General features: G+C 41.8%; 1 protein-coding gene across 15 annotated transcripts; it reads right to left on the reverse strand.

Annotated features, from left to right (window-relative positions):
* Window positions 1–606: 606 nt before the first annotated feature.
* On the reverse strand, window positions 607–4,570 carry LOC125551688 (T-complex protein 1 subunit zeta 1). Of its 15 annotated transcripts, none has more exons than XM_048714979.2 (7): window positions 3,976–4,567; window positions 3,798–3,874; window positions 2,375–2,475; window positions 2,206–2,292; window positions 1,683–1,741; window positions 1,283–1,333; window positions 607–841 (listed from the first exon to the last, which is right to left on the reverse strand). In XM_048714979.2, exons 3-7 carry the CDS (start codon window positions 2,438–2,440, stop codon window positions 835–837), a joined length of 270 nt encoding a protein of 89 aa, XP_048570936.1. In that variant the 5' UTR covers window positions 2,441–2,475; window positions 3,798–3,874; window positions 3,976–4,567; the 3' UTR covers window positions 607–834. The 15 variants fall into 15 exon arrangements, 3 of the variants coding, with proteins under 3 accessions (XP_048570936.1, XP_048570935.1, XP_048570934.1); XM_048714978.2 differs by having other exon boundaries at window positions 2,375–2,489; XR_007303034.2 differs by lacking the exon at window positions 2,206–2,292 and having other exon boundaries at window positions 3,976–4,565.
* Between the last annotated feature and the right edge of the window lie 13,209 nt (window positions 4,571–17,779).

The raw sequence follows: 17,779 nt of genomic DNA on the forward strand, positions 1-17,779 counted from the left end.
ACCGACAACTCCCAGCGACCGGATGTCCGGGCTCCACCGGAAATCCGGCAGGTCCCCAACCGAATGAAATCAGTGGATGTCCGAAGCGACCGACGACTGGACGACCGGTCGTCTTCGGAAATCCGGTGCCACTTCAACCGAGCCAAAACGACGGAAGTTCGGCGACTTCCGAACGTCCGCGAGCCATCGGACAATCAGAACCCACCGTACGTCTGGTACCTGTTTGTGCACAGTTTCGGGCCCGAGGCCCATCACTACAACAAGAACCCCCCCTTCAGCAACGCATAAATGCATTGTTGTATGTCCATATATGTGTTGCCAAGGCCTACACCAACGAATTAGTATGCGTTGCCGTTGGTGGCGTTGCAATGGTCTACAACAACATATATGCATGCATTGGTAAACTTCATGTGGATGCGTTGGTAGATAGCAACATATAGAGCTATAGCTCAACAACGCTTCATATGCGTTGGTGGCGGTCGTGGATATAATAGACCATTGCTTGATATGTGTTGGTGGCAATCATGGACAAACAGATTTTAAAATGGACAGAACAAATTAGTAGCACAATTCATGACCTTGCAATGTCGACAGTTGCAGGCAAAATATAACAAACATAAACTTCTCATGTATTAAATTGACTATGTTGCATTACAAGGAACGTGATCCAAAGATTACAAGAGGTGAAACTATCTATCTGTAGCCCAATTCTTGACCTTGCAATCAACTATGATGTCTGAAACTTTGGTCCTAAAAATGACATTCTAATTATCTTGTAGTAGCCCATTCTTAACCTTGCAATCAACATGTGAGCCATGCATTGTCAATTTGTCTTCATGATCTACAGCAACAACAACAATGTTAATAGTATTAGATGAGCAACTTACATTATAGAAATCAGGTTAATAGAGAAGTGCGATTTAAAGGAGCACCTTACAAATGTGATTTATCATGACATAGATTTATTATATAGATAAGGGGATAATTAATAATCTGAATACAAAAACATGAACATGAATTTATTAAATAACATCTTGTATCAACTCAAAACTATATGAACTAACATTATATGTTTTTAGTGTTCCAGTCTATTTTCTCTTAAAAAAGACCAAAATTCAAATGTGGAAACTTCACATACTTGCAATGTCAGTATCATCACTCGGTAAAAAATAACAATAATACACACTAGCAAAAGGGCCATCGCCATGCTATGGAGTACAAACACAGACTTTGAGTCTTCACTCTTGACCAATTCTTTGTAAACTGAGGGCCTTCTATTTACCTTAATTGCCTTGCACATATTCTGAATGTCCATGGCTCGTGAGATAAGAAACTGCATATTAATACAGCAAGCACCTTTGAGATGTGGTTGTTCATTATGAACAACCATCAGCTTGCATATACTACTAAAGATCCAAAAAATATATTATATAAACAATGAAATGAATTCACCAACCAACTAAATGACAAGTTGGTAACTAATAATACCGAATATACTGAGTTGAATATTTCCATTTTCGAGAGGTCTCTGCATTAATTAGCTTTGTGTCACATTATTCCCGTACTACTCGTTCTTGGGATTATTTATTAGTCATGCGTGTCATGATGTATTAGGAGAAACCTCAGTGCCGACAACTCAAAAATCTTTGCATAATATACATCACACAAGAGATCCTAATTACCTGAGATTTACCATGTCACATATTAGAATTTCCTGATCTATGAATAAAATTTGCAGAACCTACAGAAGCAACAACACGAGAAAAAAAATCATCAAACTTGCGACAGTAGGAGTTATCAACTCATGCATAGAAAGCAGGAGAACTACAAACTATCTAATCCACTTCTGGTCATCATCACGCCAACCTGAGCCCCTGACTTGACCTTGAAGGGGTGCGGGGTCTAATTAGTATAGAAAAGAGTGCGCCCTAATTATAAACAAGAAAGGGCATAAAAATAATAATTTATTAGCAGCAGGGAAAGATGAGTGTGCCAGACTGAGCCACCATAGGAAGTCTGGTTTCTACATGGGTTTGTCTTAAACTTAACTGGTTGTTCATGGCTTATACGGTAGCATTATGTATAATGTCAAACAACTTTTGAGTACCAAGTTCAGCTGGTGCCATCATGAGTTCATGACCGACATTCTAAACTGAACTGGAACCCCAAAAAGATCACAAGTTTAGATGTAAGTGAATTAGTTACCCCTACTCTATCTAGGAGATCGATGGATGGAAGACCAATGCTTTTCTGGTTGATCACCACAAAATTATTGTAACTTCCTGACCGAACCTGCACGTCATAGAATCAAGCGAGCACAATCTTTTTCGAGAGAGATAGAGATAAAGAGCAGGGGACACACTAAACAAAATACCTTATATTTCAATTCAATGATCTTCTTGACATGTTCATCAACTTGACGTCCCTCAGCAGAAACCATCTTTTCTTCTTGTTCAATGTTTGAGTAGAAGAATCCTGCATTTATTTCACTGAGAAACTTATGTGTCAACTGTAACCTTTAGTGATGCATGTGAAACAGTAAATCTGTGGGCCCGTTTGCAGCGAAGTATTTTCTCAGTATTTGGAAAATACTGTGGTTTCTAAAAAATACTATAGTTTTAAATACTTTAGGCCTAGTTTGGCAACCCGGTTTTTCCAAAACCATGGTAATTGAAAACCTCGGTATTCCAATATGTTGGCAATGAATACTTCGGTTTCTAAAAACCGCAGCTTTTCTCTGTTTTAGAAAAACTATAGAGATGTTTGGCAAGTGCAGTTTTTCTTAGTTTCTTGGTTTTGACCACTCGTTGCATGGATAATCCTAAATATAGCTAGTTGAACCTACAACAAAGGAGTTATACAACGACGTGATCAGCGTGTGCTAATTAATGGCCGCTGCGTGCCTATAGCCTTGTCATGCACGCGAACATCCTCTAGATGCTAGGATATGTTGTTGAGTAATCTTGTATCTCTGGCCACATCGAATCGAACGGCTAGCTAGCTTAGACTACTATGTATAACTTTGCTCAGTATCAATCGATCTACTCCAGGGTCTAAGCATTCGCTAAATCTTTTGTATGTGTAAACGCATCATCTGATAGGACCGTACCTCTAGTACTATCTAATGTACAGGCCAAACAATAGTAAACAATTGAAGAAATCAACGGCAGAGTAGTCAAGCTTCCCAGGTGGTAATCTTAATTGCATGGCTGCGGAAGAGATGGGTGAGGAGGACCGGAAGAAGATGTACTCGAGCGAGTGTTTCTCAGTTTACAAAAAGAGGTTGAGACCTCTTTTTTAGATACAGCAAAAAAACCATAGTTTTAGATATACCATGGTTTGTAAAACTAAAATATTTGTCGAAACCAAACACGTCAAAGTATTTAAAACTGGGGTTTCTACAAAAACAATGGTATTTTCCTAAAACTCAAAAAATACTGAGCAGCCAAACGGAGCCTTAGTGTGTTTCTGTGGCGGACCTACAAAAAAAATAGCAGGGCAGGCCAGGCTGAAGGAAAGTTGTTATGCACTCATCCTAACAACAATTTTTCACTAGATACAGTTTCTTTTGAGGCACTGTGGATATGAATTGGAAATTTCACGCAGTCAGATTGTTCTCATGTTAACAATGCTTCACTCGATACAATTTACTCAGATTGATGTCATGCTAACCAGTGTTAACAAGAATTCTTTACTGGATACAATAAAAGCTGTAGAAATAAGTAATTAGATTAATAGAAAATTTTGTAACTTGTAAGTGAAATTTAGGGATATGCGAAAGAATCAAAGGAAATTACCTGCACCATCTTGCAAGTTATTTTCCCCTTACGCAGGCAGTACTTAGTACTTACATCACTACACCGGCAAATATCTCCTGCGGAAAAGTACTCACATCAGTTGCAAATGATCTCCATGAAAAAGGGCAATTTTATCAAGACATATGAATAGTTGATACAAATCAGCAGAGCAACTCACAAATAATACTAGCAGGGACTCGGGATTTTGGAGAGGTCGAGAGGAGTTGCTCCTTTCCTTTGGAGCTGAGTCACTGCCTGGAAGCTGTGAGCTGTGTAGGTCGATGGGCTGCGACCAATCGGCTGCTGTGCGCCAGTGGGCGCCATCGGCAAGGAACAAACAAGACGAGCGAGGACAGGGGGCGTACCGCTGAGCTAATGCAGTTGAGGACGGGGCGTCGGTGCGTGCGTCGTCCCTGGCTGTGCGGAGGAGAACAACGGCCTCGGCATCTCAGGTCGCGCGTAGGAGCGGCGGCGACGGCACCTTCCCAGACGCGAGGAGGATGGCGACGACGCCATGTGTGTGTCCCCGACGCGAGGAGGATGGAAAAGATGCAGTGTGCGTCTTTGAAGCGTGGAGAAAGTGGCAAGGGACTCGGGCTTGGTGAAGGAACAAGGGACGGCGGCGGCGAGGGCAATGGGACGGCGGCCGATGCAGCTCGCTTAGGTTGTTTTATTAGGATAAAGGCCAAAACGTAGGGAGAATAGGCTTTGTCTGCCAGCAGGGATTTTTTTAGGGATGTGCGGAAACAGGTGGAGCGCGAGCGCTGACCAATGGATGGAAGGGGTGGAGGTGGGTACTGGGAGGTAAGTGCTAAGTGGGGAATATGGGAGGTTCAACCACACAACACATCATTTAGCTTCGTTGCTAGCCATGCGTTGCTATATGGGGGGTTTTGCATGTACCCCTTCGCTTCGCCCCCATTTGCACTAAGACAATAAATAGACCTCCTCCTCCTAGTTAGGGTTAGCGTTGTGATAGCTCATATATGAGATAGAGCATCTCTTATCCATCCGGATCTACTCCACCGAGAGAGACCATCGCCTCTTCAGAGAAGATCCACTTGGATTCAAGACCCCTAATGGGAAGACCTCAAGACCTCCTCACGGAGAAGAACTAGTGACCCTATGTATCGTCCTTTGTTGGATTTGGATCGTGCATCTCTTTGTTTTTCGAGAATCTAGCATATGTGTGACCGAATCTTGTTGGTTTGGGTGATTTCTCTTGTGTTTCCCCTCGTTCCCTCCTCGTGTTCTTTGTAGGATCCGCTCCAATCGTGAAAGATCGGCTCGAGAATTTCCACCCTACATCATGGTTGGTCGTCACTCAGCAGACCATCGACGAGAAGGTCGCGATTACGGTCAATAAGACCAAAGCTGAGACCAAACAAGAGTTGGTCGGGCTAGTCAATGTAGCGGTCACTAACGCGGTGGTCCGCTTGATTCCGGCAATTTTCGATTGGTTAAAGAACAATCCAAATGCATGGCCGGAGGACTTTCCCCTTCCCAGCTTTGTCCGGAGCAATTCTGCGAACACCACAGCACTAGCACCTACTCAAGCAACCACAAAAGGTCCCGCTCCGGTTCATGGCAGCCCGACCTCCGTCTTTGGCATGCTCGGCGGGCCTTCGTCGCTGGCTAAGCTCGACGCCCTCATTGTAATTACACGTCATACCCTTTCCACCAGCATGTCTATAGTCTTCCGTTTCAGTTGCCTTTCGGATGTTTGACGTTGCAGACATGTCTTCTTCGTAGGCCGACGATACCCCGTGCATCCTACTGTACGACATCAAGGGCCAAAAGGTGGCCATGGGAAACGCAATGATCGTGAAGCCGAAGGACCGCATGTTCCACAACTGACAGATGCCCGATGGTGTCTTCAAAGTTAACGTGGCCAGTGTCTTAGTGGGCTTCGAGGATTGGCCTCCTCTGGTACCAGTCGATGACGACGAGACCCCTAAGAGGATTGGCGCATGCAAGGGCTGGTTGTTGCCTTGGCCGAAGTCTCTCCTTCGTCTCGAGGCGCCCAGTATCACACCAAGGCCACCTTCTCAAGAAGGTATGAACACCACCCCACCTACCAGATTATCTGCCCCTGTCGTGGCGGGTGATAGCGGACGACGCGAGGGAGAGCCTCCATTAGTGCCAGATCATGTCGCCCCCGTTGTCGAAGCAGCAAATGTTGATGATGACATGGAGGAGGAGAAGGAGGATGATGACCCAGACAAGTATTTCAATACCGCCTATTATGATGCAGGATTGATGGTTGAGGATGGCGAAGAGATGGGTTATGAGCGTGGAGATGATGACTTGATGCTGCCTGATTTGCCAGAGCCGAAACGTCCTAAGGCGGAATGTAGAAAGTCTCTCTTCAAGAGATCCTCGCAGGAGACGCCTCCAGATGCCGCCTCTACCCAGCAACCCCCCAAGGGTCGTCCACTGATTAGCCCGATGACACTAGGGCTAGTGATTAGGGAAGGTATGGTGGGCTAACTACCGCCACCCGCCAAGAAGCAAAGGAGGAGAGCGGACAAGAATGGCCCTAAAGGCGCCAGAGCCGCTTCAAGAAGCCAGCCGCCTCTGAAGCCCCAGTGGTGGATAGAATACTTGTCGAAGGTGCGAAACTTTTCCATGTCGCCGGCGAACCGATCCTACCCGCAAAAGCGCTAGAGAACATACTGAACAATGATCTAAGGAGACTCCATGAAGATGTGCTGGCAAGAGAGAAAATCCTTCTCATCTCGGAAAACCCAGGATACCCGCTTTACGCGGCTCAAGTGCCGGGTGGGAGGTTGTACGTTGAGAGATGGCCCACAGATAAGTTCATCCTGCGATTTGACTACATCTACGACATGTTCCACATGACCAAGATGGATTTCCAGTTCATCCGCATGTATTCGCTGTATCTCACTACTTCATCAAGATTGAGAACATAAAATATATCTGCATCGCGGGCCCATACTATATGCACGAGATCTTCTTGGCAGTTTGTAAAGAGCACCATGACTATGCGAGCAAGTACCTCGGCGACTTCATGATCGCTAATAAGGACAAGGAAGCGATTCTCCTGCCGTATCATCCCACGTAAGTCATCTGCGCATATCCTTTCGTAAGTGTTAATCATTCCTTTGTAAGCATGGAGGCTAATTTGAGGTGTACTAAATTTGCACAGCGAGGGGGGGGGGCGTTGTCCTCATCATTCTGTACCCGGAATACTCCCATGCTATGTGCTTGGACTCATCGAAGAACCTCAAGAAAAAGGATTACAAGCACATAAAGAGTGTTCTCGATAGTGCCATGTTAACCTTCAGCCTATCTGGTGGATATATCAAGGTGAAAAAGTACATGAATCACGGGGTGGCATTTGGCCATAAGACTGACTTTTGCTGCATCCAGGAACCGCACACTAGTAAGGCTGATCGATTCTACCTCATGCATCACCTGACCGAGTACATAAGGGATAATCAGCTACTACCAACAATGCCGAGATTGTCAACTAGGCCACAAGCATATGAAAGACACCGGATCGTCGAATCAGAGCAGAGTTTTATCTTGTACAGTGTGAACTTGCCCAAGTGATCATGAAGCAGGTCCTCGAACTAACAAGGATGTTCTACCATGGGCCAATCACGTGGGATGATGTCCGAGCACTGCTACTCGCTCAACGTCTGGACCTGAAGCCTTTCAAGAAGCCTGGGTGCTTCCTCCCTGGCTATGAAGGTTGGGCCACCGACATGGAGGACTAATTGTCAATGACAATGTGTCACTACTGTCTTTGTATTGCAAAACTTTGAATTTATGCACGGTGAAACTTTGTGATGTAACTAAACTGTGGTCCTGAACTAGCGTAGATTGCTCTAGTTAATTAGTTTGGGTATGAAGAACTTCATCATTCATGTTAACTATTGGTTTCTTGTATTTTTTCAATTATGCCTCTTTGTTTTCTTAAGTACATTATGTTGCATATTATAGTTCAGTTCATCAACTGGCGATGCAGGTAGATAGATCAGAGATGGCGAAGGACTGCTACGCCTTGTTCGTTGGGAGGGATCCAGGAGTCTACGACCACTAGCCAGACACTCAGGCCCAAGTGGACAAGTACCTGGGTGCTAGCCACAGAGGGTTCGACAGCAAAGATGAAGCGGAAACTAGTTACTTGAGGTGGGGCTCCGGCTTGAGCGAGGGCAGGACCGGCGGTGCCTCAAGTTCTACATAGTCGCGCTCTTGCTCATGCTGATCTCTGTTCTCTTCTACATCATGGTTTAGATAGAGATGATGAAACATGTGTGTGTGCCATGACCATGCAGTTGCACTTATTCAAGACATGACATGACTTGTGTATTGCTATTTTCGAGATGTGATGATATTTGTGTTGAATGATGATGATGATGGTATGACGAGACTACTGTATGTGTATGATATGATGAGAATAGTGTATGTTTATTATGATCTGATGAAACTACTGTATAGAGCCTCTAAAAATACATCACAAATACGTAGAGGGGGTATAAATCTGTGAAAGCAGGAATACTAGCAGTAGCGCTGGAATCCATCTAGCAGCAACACTTGCTTTGTTGCGGCACTACATACAGTTAGTAGTAGCGCTGCCCTGACCAGCGCTACTGCTAGCCATACTTACCAGTAGCGCTTGTCAAGGTAGCACTACTGCTACAACTTAGCTGTAGCGCATTAGCAGTAGCACTGGACCCAACGCTACTTCTATAGGTATTTCAAGCGCTACTACTGGGCTTTCTACTAGTAGTGGTATCTGATGTGCTCAAGAAGTCAATACTTCACAATAGTCCTCGAAAGGAAGGTTTTGGGTTTCTAAAGATAACTCAATGTTGATGGAACATACCGGACTCCCGAGCAATATCCTCGAACAAGTTGGGTTGTTGCTAAAAGCAAAACACTCGAACATGCAACTATATCAGGATATGATTCTTCTCTTCCTACCATTTCTGATGAGTCTGGTGACTCGAATTATAAATTGTTCAAACAACATAATGTTAAGGTTTTCACTCAATATATTGGGACTAACTGTAGGTCTGCCTCACCCAAGAAACAAATATGGGTGAAGAAATGCATCATTGAATATCTATCTGTCACAGCTAACTTGAACATGGAGAGTAATTTTCTTCGAGACACTAGTTATCATGCACAGAATGAGCACCGGGCAAAGCTTCGACACAAGGAGTACATGCATACCTCCTCGAATCAATACACTCATGTCGCTAGAAATAACTTCCATGCATATTGATACGTCTCCACTTTTCTACTTTTCCAAACACTTTTGCCCTTGTTTTGGAATCTAACTTGCATGATTTGAATGGAACTAACCCGGACTGACGTTGTTTTCAGAAGAATTGCCATGGTGTTATTTTTGTGCAGAAATAAAAGTTCTCGGAATGACCTGAAAGTCAATGGAGAATATTTTTGGAATATATAAAAATACTGGCGAAAGAATCAAGGCAAGGGGGTCCACACCCTGTCCATGAGGGTGGGGGCGCGCCTACCCCCTGGGCGCGCCCCCTGCCTCATGGGCCCCCTGGTGCTCCATCGACCTCAACTCCAACTCTATATATTCACATTCGTGGAGAAAAAAATTAGGGAGAAGGATTCATCGCGTTTTACGATACAGAGCCGCCGCCAAGCCCTAATCTCTCTCGGGAGGGCAGATCTTGAGTCCGTTCGGGGCTCCGGAGAGGGGAATCCGTCGCCATCATCATCAACAACCTTCCTCCATCACCAATTTCATGATGCTCACCACCATGCGTGAGTAATTCTATCGTAGGCTTGCTGGACGGTGATGGGTTGGATGAGATTTATCATGTAATCGAGTTAGTTTTGTTAGGGTTTAATCCCTAGTATCCGTTATGTTCTTAGATTGATATTGCTATGACTTTGCAATGTTTAATGCTTGTCACTAGGGCCCGAGTGCCATGATTTCAGATCTGAACCTATTATATTTCCATGAATATATGTGAGTTCTTGATCCTATCTTGCAAGTCTATAGTCACCTATTATGTGTTATGATCCGTTAACCCGAAGTGACAATAATCGGTTTACTTACCGGTCATGACCGTAGTTTGAGGAGTTCATGTATTCACTAGGTGTTATTACTTTGGTCTGGTACTCTATTAAAAGGAGGCCTTAATGTCCCTTAGTTTCCAATAGGACCCCGCTGCCACGGGAGGGTAGGACAAAAGATGTCGTGCAAGTTCATTTCCATAAGCACGTATGACTATATTCGGAATACATGCCTACATTACATTGCTGAACTGGAGCTAGTTCTGTGTCACCCTATGTTATAACTGTTGCATGAGGAATCGCATCCGACATAATTATCCATCGCTAATCTATTGCCTAAGAGATTTTCATATATTGATCTTTGCTTAGTTATTTTACCATTGCCACTGTTACAATTACTACAAAACTGCTACTGTTACCTTTGCCACCGTTACCATTACTTCCATATTACTTTGCTAATAAATACTTTGCTGTAGATATTAAGTTTTCCAGGTGTGGTTTAATTGAAAACTCAGCTGCTAATACTTGAGACTATTCTTTGGCTCCCCTTGTGTCGAATCAACAAATTTGGGTTGAATACTCTACCCCCGATAACTATTGCGATCCCCTATACTTGTGGGTTATCAAGACTATTTTCTCGCGCCGTTAATGGGGAGCATAGCTCTATTCTTTGAGTCACTTGGGATTTATATCTGCTGATCACTATGAAGAACTTGAAAGATTAAAGAACCAAGATTTATCCCTCAACTACGAGGGGAGGTAAGGAATTGCCATCTAGCTCTGCACTTGATTCACTTTCTGTTATGAGTAAACTTGTGACACCTACTCCTATTATTCATTCTGATATGTCGAATGTTATTGATGATGCCACTTCTGCTATGCATGATGCTTATGATGAAACTACTTCTATGCTTGATAATATTGTGCCACTAGGTGAATTTTTGGATGAAAAACTTGCTAGGGTTAGAGAGAATTAAATTATTGAAACTGATAATATTGATGAAAGTGATGATGAAAATTCTCCCCCTAGATATGAATTGCCTGTTGTGCTTGAGGGTTATATTATGGATGAAGAAACTGCTAGAGACTTTTTAGCTTGCAATGATAGATATGATCTTAAGAAATTATTAGCTAAGCTTAAAGAAAAATCTTTGAATGCTAGAATGAAATATGACCCTGCTTTTGCTACTTCACCTATCTGTATTTCCGATAAGGATTATGATTTCTCTGTAGATCGTGAGATAATTACTTTGGTTGAATCTGATCCTTTCTATGGCTATGAATCTGAAACTGTTGTGCCACATCTTACTAAATTAAATTATATAGCCACCCTATTCACTAATGATGAGAAAACTCGCTACTATTATATCCTTAAGTTATTTCCGTTCTCATTAAAGGGCGATGCTAAAACATGGTTTAATTCTCTTGATCCTGGCTGTGTGCGTAGTCCCGAGGATATGATTTATTAATTCTCTGCTAAATATTTCCCCGCTCATAAGAAACAAGTTTCCTTAAGGGAAATATATAATTTTGTGCAAATTGAAGAAGAGAGTCTCCCACAAGCTTGGGGGAGGCTTCTCCAATTACTTAATGCTTTGCCTGATCATCCTCTCAAGAAAAATGAAATACTTGATATCTTTTATAATGGACTAACCGAAGCTTCCAGAGACCACCTGGATAGTTGTACTTGTTGTGTTTTGAGGGAAATAACTGTTGATCAGGCTGAATTGCTATAGAATAATATGTTGAGTAAAGAAAATGCTTGGACACTTCCTGAGCCAACTCCTAAGCCAACTCCGAAGAAAAGGGGTATTCTATTTTTCAGTCCTGAAGATATGGAAGAGGCAAAGAAATTTATAAAAGAGAAAGGTATTAAAGCTAAAGATGTTAAGAATTTACCACCTATTGAAGAAATACATGGTCCTGATAACCCGACACAGGTAGTAAAGGTAAATTCTCTCTAGAGATTTTATGAAGGTGATATTCCTCGTTATAAGTCTGCTAGCCAATGCTTAGATGAGTTTGATAATTTTATTGTTAAACAAGAAAACTTCAATGCTTATGTTGGTAGACAATTGAAACGCAATGCTTATATGATTGAACACTTGAGTGATTATATGTCTAGAGTTAAAGGTTAACTTCAACTTATTAGTAAACATGCTTCTATGGTTACCACTCAAGTAGAACAAGTACTTAAGGCTCAGAATGATTTGCTCAATGAATAAATAATAAGAAAAATGATAATGTTGTTAGAGTTATGACTAGAGGGGGTAAAATGACTCAGGAACCTTTGTATCCTGAGGGCCACTCTAAGAGAATTGAGTAAGATTCTCAGAGAACTAATATTGATGCACCTAGTTCTTCTAAGAGGAAGAAAAAGAAAAATGATAGGACTTTGCATGCTTCTAGTGAACCTGTTGTTGATACACCTAAGAATACCAATGGTATTTCTATTTCTGATGCTGAAACACAATCTGGTAATGAACATGAACCTAGTGATAATTTTAATGATGATGTTCATGTTGATGCTCAACCTAGCAATGACAACGATGTAGAGATTGAACCTGCTGTTGATCTTGATAACCCACAATCAAAGAATTGATGTTATGATAAGAGAGACTTCGTTGCTAGGAAGCATGGTAAAGAAAGAGAACCATGGGTTCAGAAACCCATGCCTTTTCCTCCTAAACCATCCAAGTAAAAGGATGATGAGGATTTTGAGCGCTTTGCTGAAATGATTAGACCTATCTTTTTGCATATGCATTTGACTGATATGCTTAAAATGAATCCTTATGCTAAGTATATGAAAGATATTGTTACAAATAAAAGAAAGATACCGGAAGCTGAAATTTCCACCATGTTTGCTAAGTATACTTTTAAGGGTGGAATATCAAAGAAACTTGTAGATCCAGGAGTACCAACTATACCATGCTCCATTAAAAGAAACTATGTTAAAACTCCTTTATGTGATCTTGGAGCCGGTGTTAGTGTTATGCCTCTCTCTTTATATCGTAGACTTGATTTGAATAAGTTGACACCTACTGAAATATCTTTGCAAATGGTTGATAAATCAACTGATATACTGTCGGTATTTGTGAGGATGTGCCTGTTGTGGTTGCAAACGTTACTATCTTAACAGACTTTGATATTCTTGATATTCCCGAGGACGATAGTATGTCTATTATTCTTGGTAGACCCTTTCTGAATACTGCAGGGGCTGTTATTGATTGCAACAAAGGCAATGTCACTTTTGCTGTTAATGATAATGAGCATACGGTACACTTTTCGAGGAAACAACCTCAAGTCCATAGTATTAATTCTATTGGAAAAATTTCAAGGATTATTATTGGAGGTTTTGAATTTCCTCTTCATACTGTCAAGAAGAAATATGATATTCTTATTGCTGGGGATGTGCATATCCCCGTTGAGGTAGGTGTTATTCGAAAGTTCTCCGGTATCATGCGATTTGGAACGAGTTTGTTAACAAGATTTGATCAACCTTGTTAGTGGCTTCTTTTTGATGAGCATGAGATGGATGAAGTTAGAAAACACAATTTTCTGTACCCTCTTTTTACTTTTTGTTAATTAGACTTAATAAAGAAAAAGTAGTATTTTCTGTCTGTTTTCTGAATTATCCTTGCAATAAAAAAATACCCTGAAAATAAAAGTTCTCCAAATGTCCCGAAAATGAAATATGATTTTTTTGTAGAATATTTAAGAATTATTGGCACTGAGAACACACTGGAGGGGGCAACCACCTGGCCACGAGGGTGCAGGGCGCGCCCTACCCCCTGGGCGCGCCCCCTGCCCCGTGGAACCCACGTGGGCCCCCTCCACTTATTCTTGCACCCACACACTTCGTCTTCCTCTAGAAAAAATCACCCACCAGCTCAAATCCGAGTTCTAGCTCATCTTGCTGCCATTTTCGATCTCCTTGCTCAAAGCTCCATTCACAAAACTGCTTTGGGGGATTGTTCTTCGACATGTGATTCCTCCAATGGTCCAATTAGTTTTCGTTCTAGTGCTTTATTTATTGCAAATTTTTGCTGCTTAGGTGACACTATTCTTGAGCTTGCATGTCAAATTTATATGGTCCCAAGTAGTTTTAATGCATGATATAGTGTCTAGGCAATTGTGGGAGTAGTTGCTATCAAGCTTGTTGAGTTTAGTTCACTTGTATTTTGAGTTACTAAAACTTTCAGAAATTTTTCAGAGGAAGAAATATGTTTAGGAAAATGTACCAAAGTGGTTCCTCAAGGAAGCAAGGACCCAGGCCCACGATACATGAGCCGGACTATGAACTACCAAGAGAAGCTGAAGTGCGTCCTTGTGAATGGCCATCAGAAGATTTTATGGTCCAAGCAGGAATTAAGGAGGAATTTGACGTGTATGTGCGTAATGCTGAATTTGAGGTTTTCATGTCACATAAGTGCCCCCAATATTATCACCTAACTGATTCCTTTGTGAGAAGGTTTAAATTTACATCATCACGCAATTCTCACATTGTCCTATTTGATCTCTATGATAAATCTTATACCATGGACTTAGAAGATTTTAATACTGCTTGTAAACTCCCGCAGTGGGGTAATGTTAGTGAACCTCGCAAATCTGAATTTAAATAATTTCTTGCTAGTATCACTGTGGGGGAATCTAGAGAAATAACACAAGCTACCATAGGGAGCATTCCTTTTCCTGCCATAGATTATTTTGCTCTCTTTATAGGTAGATGCATTAATGGTAAGGATGAGGCATGTCACATGTGTGTTCCCGATCTTAGTATTCTCAAGAGTTTTGTATTAGGAGATAAACAATACAGCTTGGGGCCATTGTTGCACGTAGGTTGCATCATAACAGTATTAGTGGACATTTGTTCGATGGAATTTATGCAACCCGTTTAGCTAATTTTCTTCAGGTACCCGTACATGAAAATGATATGGAGTTGCCACCTGCTTATCTAGATTTTAATGCTATGGTTCGCCATCAGTTTATTGAGAAGAATGAACAACCTCTCTAGTACAGACTAATCTTTGATAAGCGTCGTATTGTGCATGTTGCTCTCCCTGCTCCTACTTTCTTTGACTTTCAGACAAAAGGGAGATATGTTATAACCAGGAAGGAGGCGAACGAGTACGAGAGGAGGACGGAGGCAGCTCGCCTCCAAGCTGCTGCATCTCAGTATGACCCCAGCTTCAACTTCGGATATCCCACAGGCTAGCCATGGCGATAGACCAACTTATGCCAAAAGCCTAAGCTTGGGGGAGTACGTATTTCTCACCGACATTACATTCATGTTCAGACACTCCTGCCAGTTGTCGGTGCTCATACTTTTTCATTGTATCATCCATGCTAGTTTATTTTCTTTTTAAGCTTTCTTCTTGTGTGTTTGAAAAACCTTAAGAAAAACACAAAAAAATTAGTTGTAGCTTTTAGCTAAGTTTACTTTCCATTCCTGTAGTAGTAATAATTAAAAGAAAACCCAAAAAGATTTCTCGTTCTTCTTTTGCTTGTTGGGAGGTTTCCCATGTAAATAGTTTTGTTTCTTTTCTTTGGGGGTCGAGAGGAGAAGACCATAATGAAAATGTTGAGTGGCTCTCATATGCATTATTATTGATCTAACAAAGAGCCCATATTACCTTGTCTTCTCCCTTGAATTGAATGCTTGCAGATTCCATCTTAGTCTGATGCACGCGCACTATTATTATTATCCACACCGTTCGGTTGTGCAAGTGAAAGGCAATAATGACGATATATGATGAACTGATTGAGATGAGAAAAGCTGGTATGAACTCGACCTATCTTGTTTTTGTTAATATGATTAGTTCATCATTCCTGATTCAGCCCATTATGAATGAAACATGTTTGCAATGACAATTAGAGATTATAGTTTCTCATGCCATGCTTAATTAGCTAGGAGTTTATAATGGTTTACCTTGCATGCCAACATGCTATTAAAATGGTTGTGCTGTGGTATGATAGGGCAGTATCCTCCTTTGAACGATTCGAGTGGCTTGACTTAGCACATGTTCATGCATGTAGTTGAAACAAAATCAACATAGCCTCCATGATATTTATGTTCATGGTGGATTATATCCTACTCATGCTTGCATTCAGTGTTGATTAATTTTAATGCATGTTCATGACTGTTGTCGCTCTCTAGCTGGTCGCTTCCCAGTCTCTTTCTAGCCTTCACTTGTACTAAGCGGGAATACTTCTTGTGCATCCAACTCCATAAACCCCAAAAGTTAATCCATATGAGTCCACCATACCTTCCTATATTGGTATCTACCTGCCGTTCCAAGTAAATTTGTATGTGCCAAACTCTAAACCTTCAAATGAAATTCTGTTTTGTATGCTTGAATAGGTCATGTATCAACTAGGGCTGTCTATATCTTCCATGCTAGGTGGGTTATTCTCAAGAGGAGTGGACTCCGCTCCTCAATCACGAGAAAATGGTTGGTAACCGGGATGCCCAGTCCCATGCTCAAATCAAATCAAAATAATTGCAAACAAAACTCCCCCAGGATTATTGATAGATAGAGGCACTCGTTGTTTCGGCCAAGACATGGATTGATGTTTGTTTGGGAACCGCCTATAATGTGTGTAGCATGGAAGACATCGAGATCTCTCGGTTGTTATGTTGACAATGAAAGTATACCGCTCAAAATATTATTTATCTCTATTTCAAAATCGAGCTCTAGCACCTCTACAAATCCCTTCTTCCCCCTGCGAAGGGCCTATCTATTTACTTATATGTTGAGTCATCATCCTCTTATTAAAAAGCACCAGTTGGAGAGCAGCGCTGTCATTTGCATGCATTACTATTAGTTTACATTGAGTATGACTATGACTGGATCTCTTTTACCATGAATTACAATGTTTAGTCAGTCCTTGATCTTCAGATGTGCTCTGCATTTATGTTTTGCGGTCTCAGAAAGGACTAGCGAGATACCATCTTGTTATATCATATTATGATTGTTTTGAGGAAGTGTTGTCATCGGAGATTTACTATTATTGCTCGCTAGTTGATTATGTCATTGATATGAGTAAACATGAGACCTAAATGTTATTGTGCATATGGTTAGTTCATAATCTTTGCTGAAATCTTGAATGCTGGCTTTAAATATTTACAACAACAAGAGCAAACAGAGTTTGTAAAAGTTTTTCTTTATCACTTTCAGTTTATCAACTGAATTGCTTGAGGACAAGCAAAGGTTTAAGCTTGGGGGATTTGATACATCTCCATCGTATCTACTTTTCCAAACACTTTTGCCCTTGTTTTGGACTCTAACTTGCATGATTTTAATGGAACTAACCCGGTCTAACGCTGTTTTCGGCAGAATTGCCATGGTGTTATTTTTGTGCATAAATAAAAGTTCTCGGAATGACCTAAAAATCAACGGAGAATATTTTTGGAATATATAAAAAATATTGGCGAAATAATCAAGGCCAGGGGCCCACACCCTGTCCACGAGGGTGGGGGGTGCGCCTACCGCCTGGGCACGCCCCCCTGCCTCGTGGGCCCCCTGGTGCTCCACCGACCTCAACTCCAACTATATATATTCACGTTCGGGGATAAAAAAATCAGGGAGAAGGATTCATCGCATTTTACGATACGGAGCCGCCACCAAGCCCTAATCTCCCTTGGGAGGGCTGATCTGGAGTCCGTTCAGGGCTCTGGAGAGGGGAATCCGTCGCCATCGTCATCATCAACCTTGCTCCATCACCAATTTCATGATGCTCACCGCCGTGCGTGAGTAATTCCATCATAGGCTTCCTGTACGGTGATGGGTTGGATGAGATTTATCATGTAATCGAGTTAGTTTTGATAGGGTTTGTTCCCTAGTATCCATTATGTTCTGAGATTGATGTAGCTATGACTTTGCTATGCTTAATGCTTGTCACTAGGGCCCGAGTGCCATGATTTCAGGTCTGAACCTATTATGTTTCCATGAATA

This window comes from Triticum urartu, chromosome 4A (genome assembly GCF_056163025.1).
Source record: "Triticum urartu cultivar PI428250 chromosome 4A, HENAU_Tu73, whole genome shotgun sequence".
NCBI classification, from domain to species: domain Eukaryota; kingdom Viridiplantae; phylum Streptophyta; class Magnoliopsida; order Poales; family Poaceae; genus Triticum; species Triticum urartu.

Excerpts from the sequence above, each read along its gene's own strand:
- LOC125551688 (XM_048714979.2), bottom strand. The coding sequence starts at position 2,440 with ATGGTTTCTGCTGAGGGACGTCAAGTTGATGAACATGTCAAGAAGATC. Across the intron at positions 1,742-2,205 it reads ATCTCCTAGATAGAGTAGGG|GTTCTGCAAATTTTATTCAT; the intron begins GTAACTAATTCA and ends TTGCTTCTGTAG. Across the intron at positions 1,334-1,682 it reads TGTGACATGGTAAATCTCAG|TTTCTTATCTCACGAGCCAT; the intron begins GTAATTAGGATC and ends ATTAATATGCAG.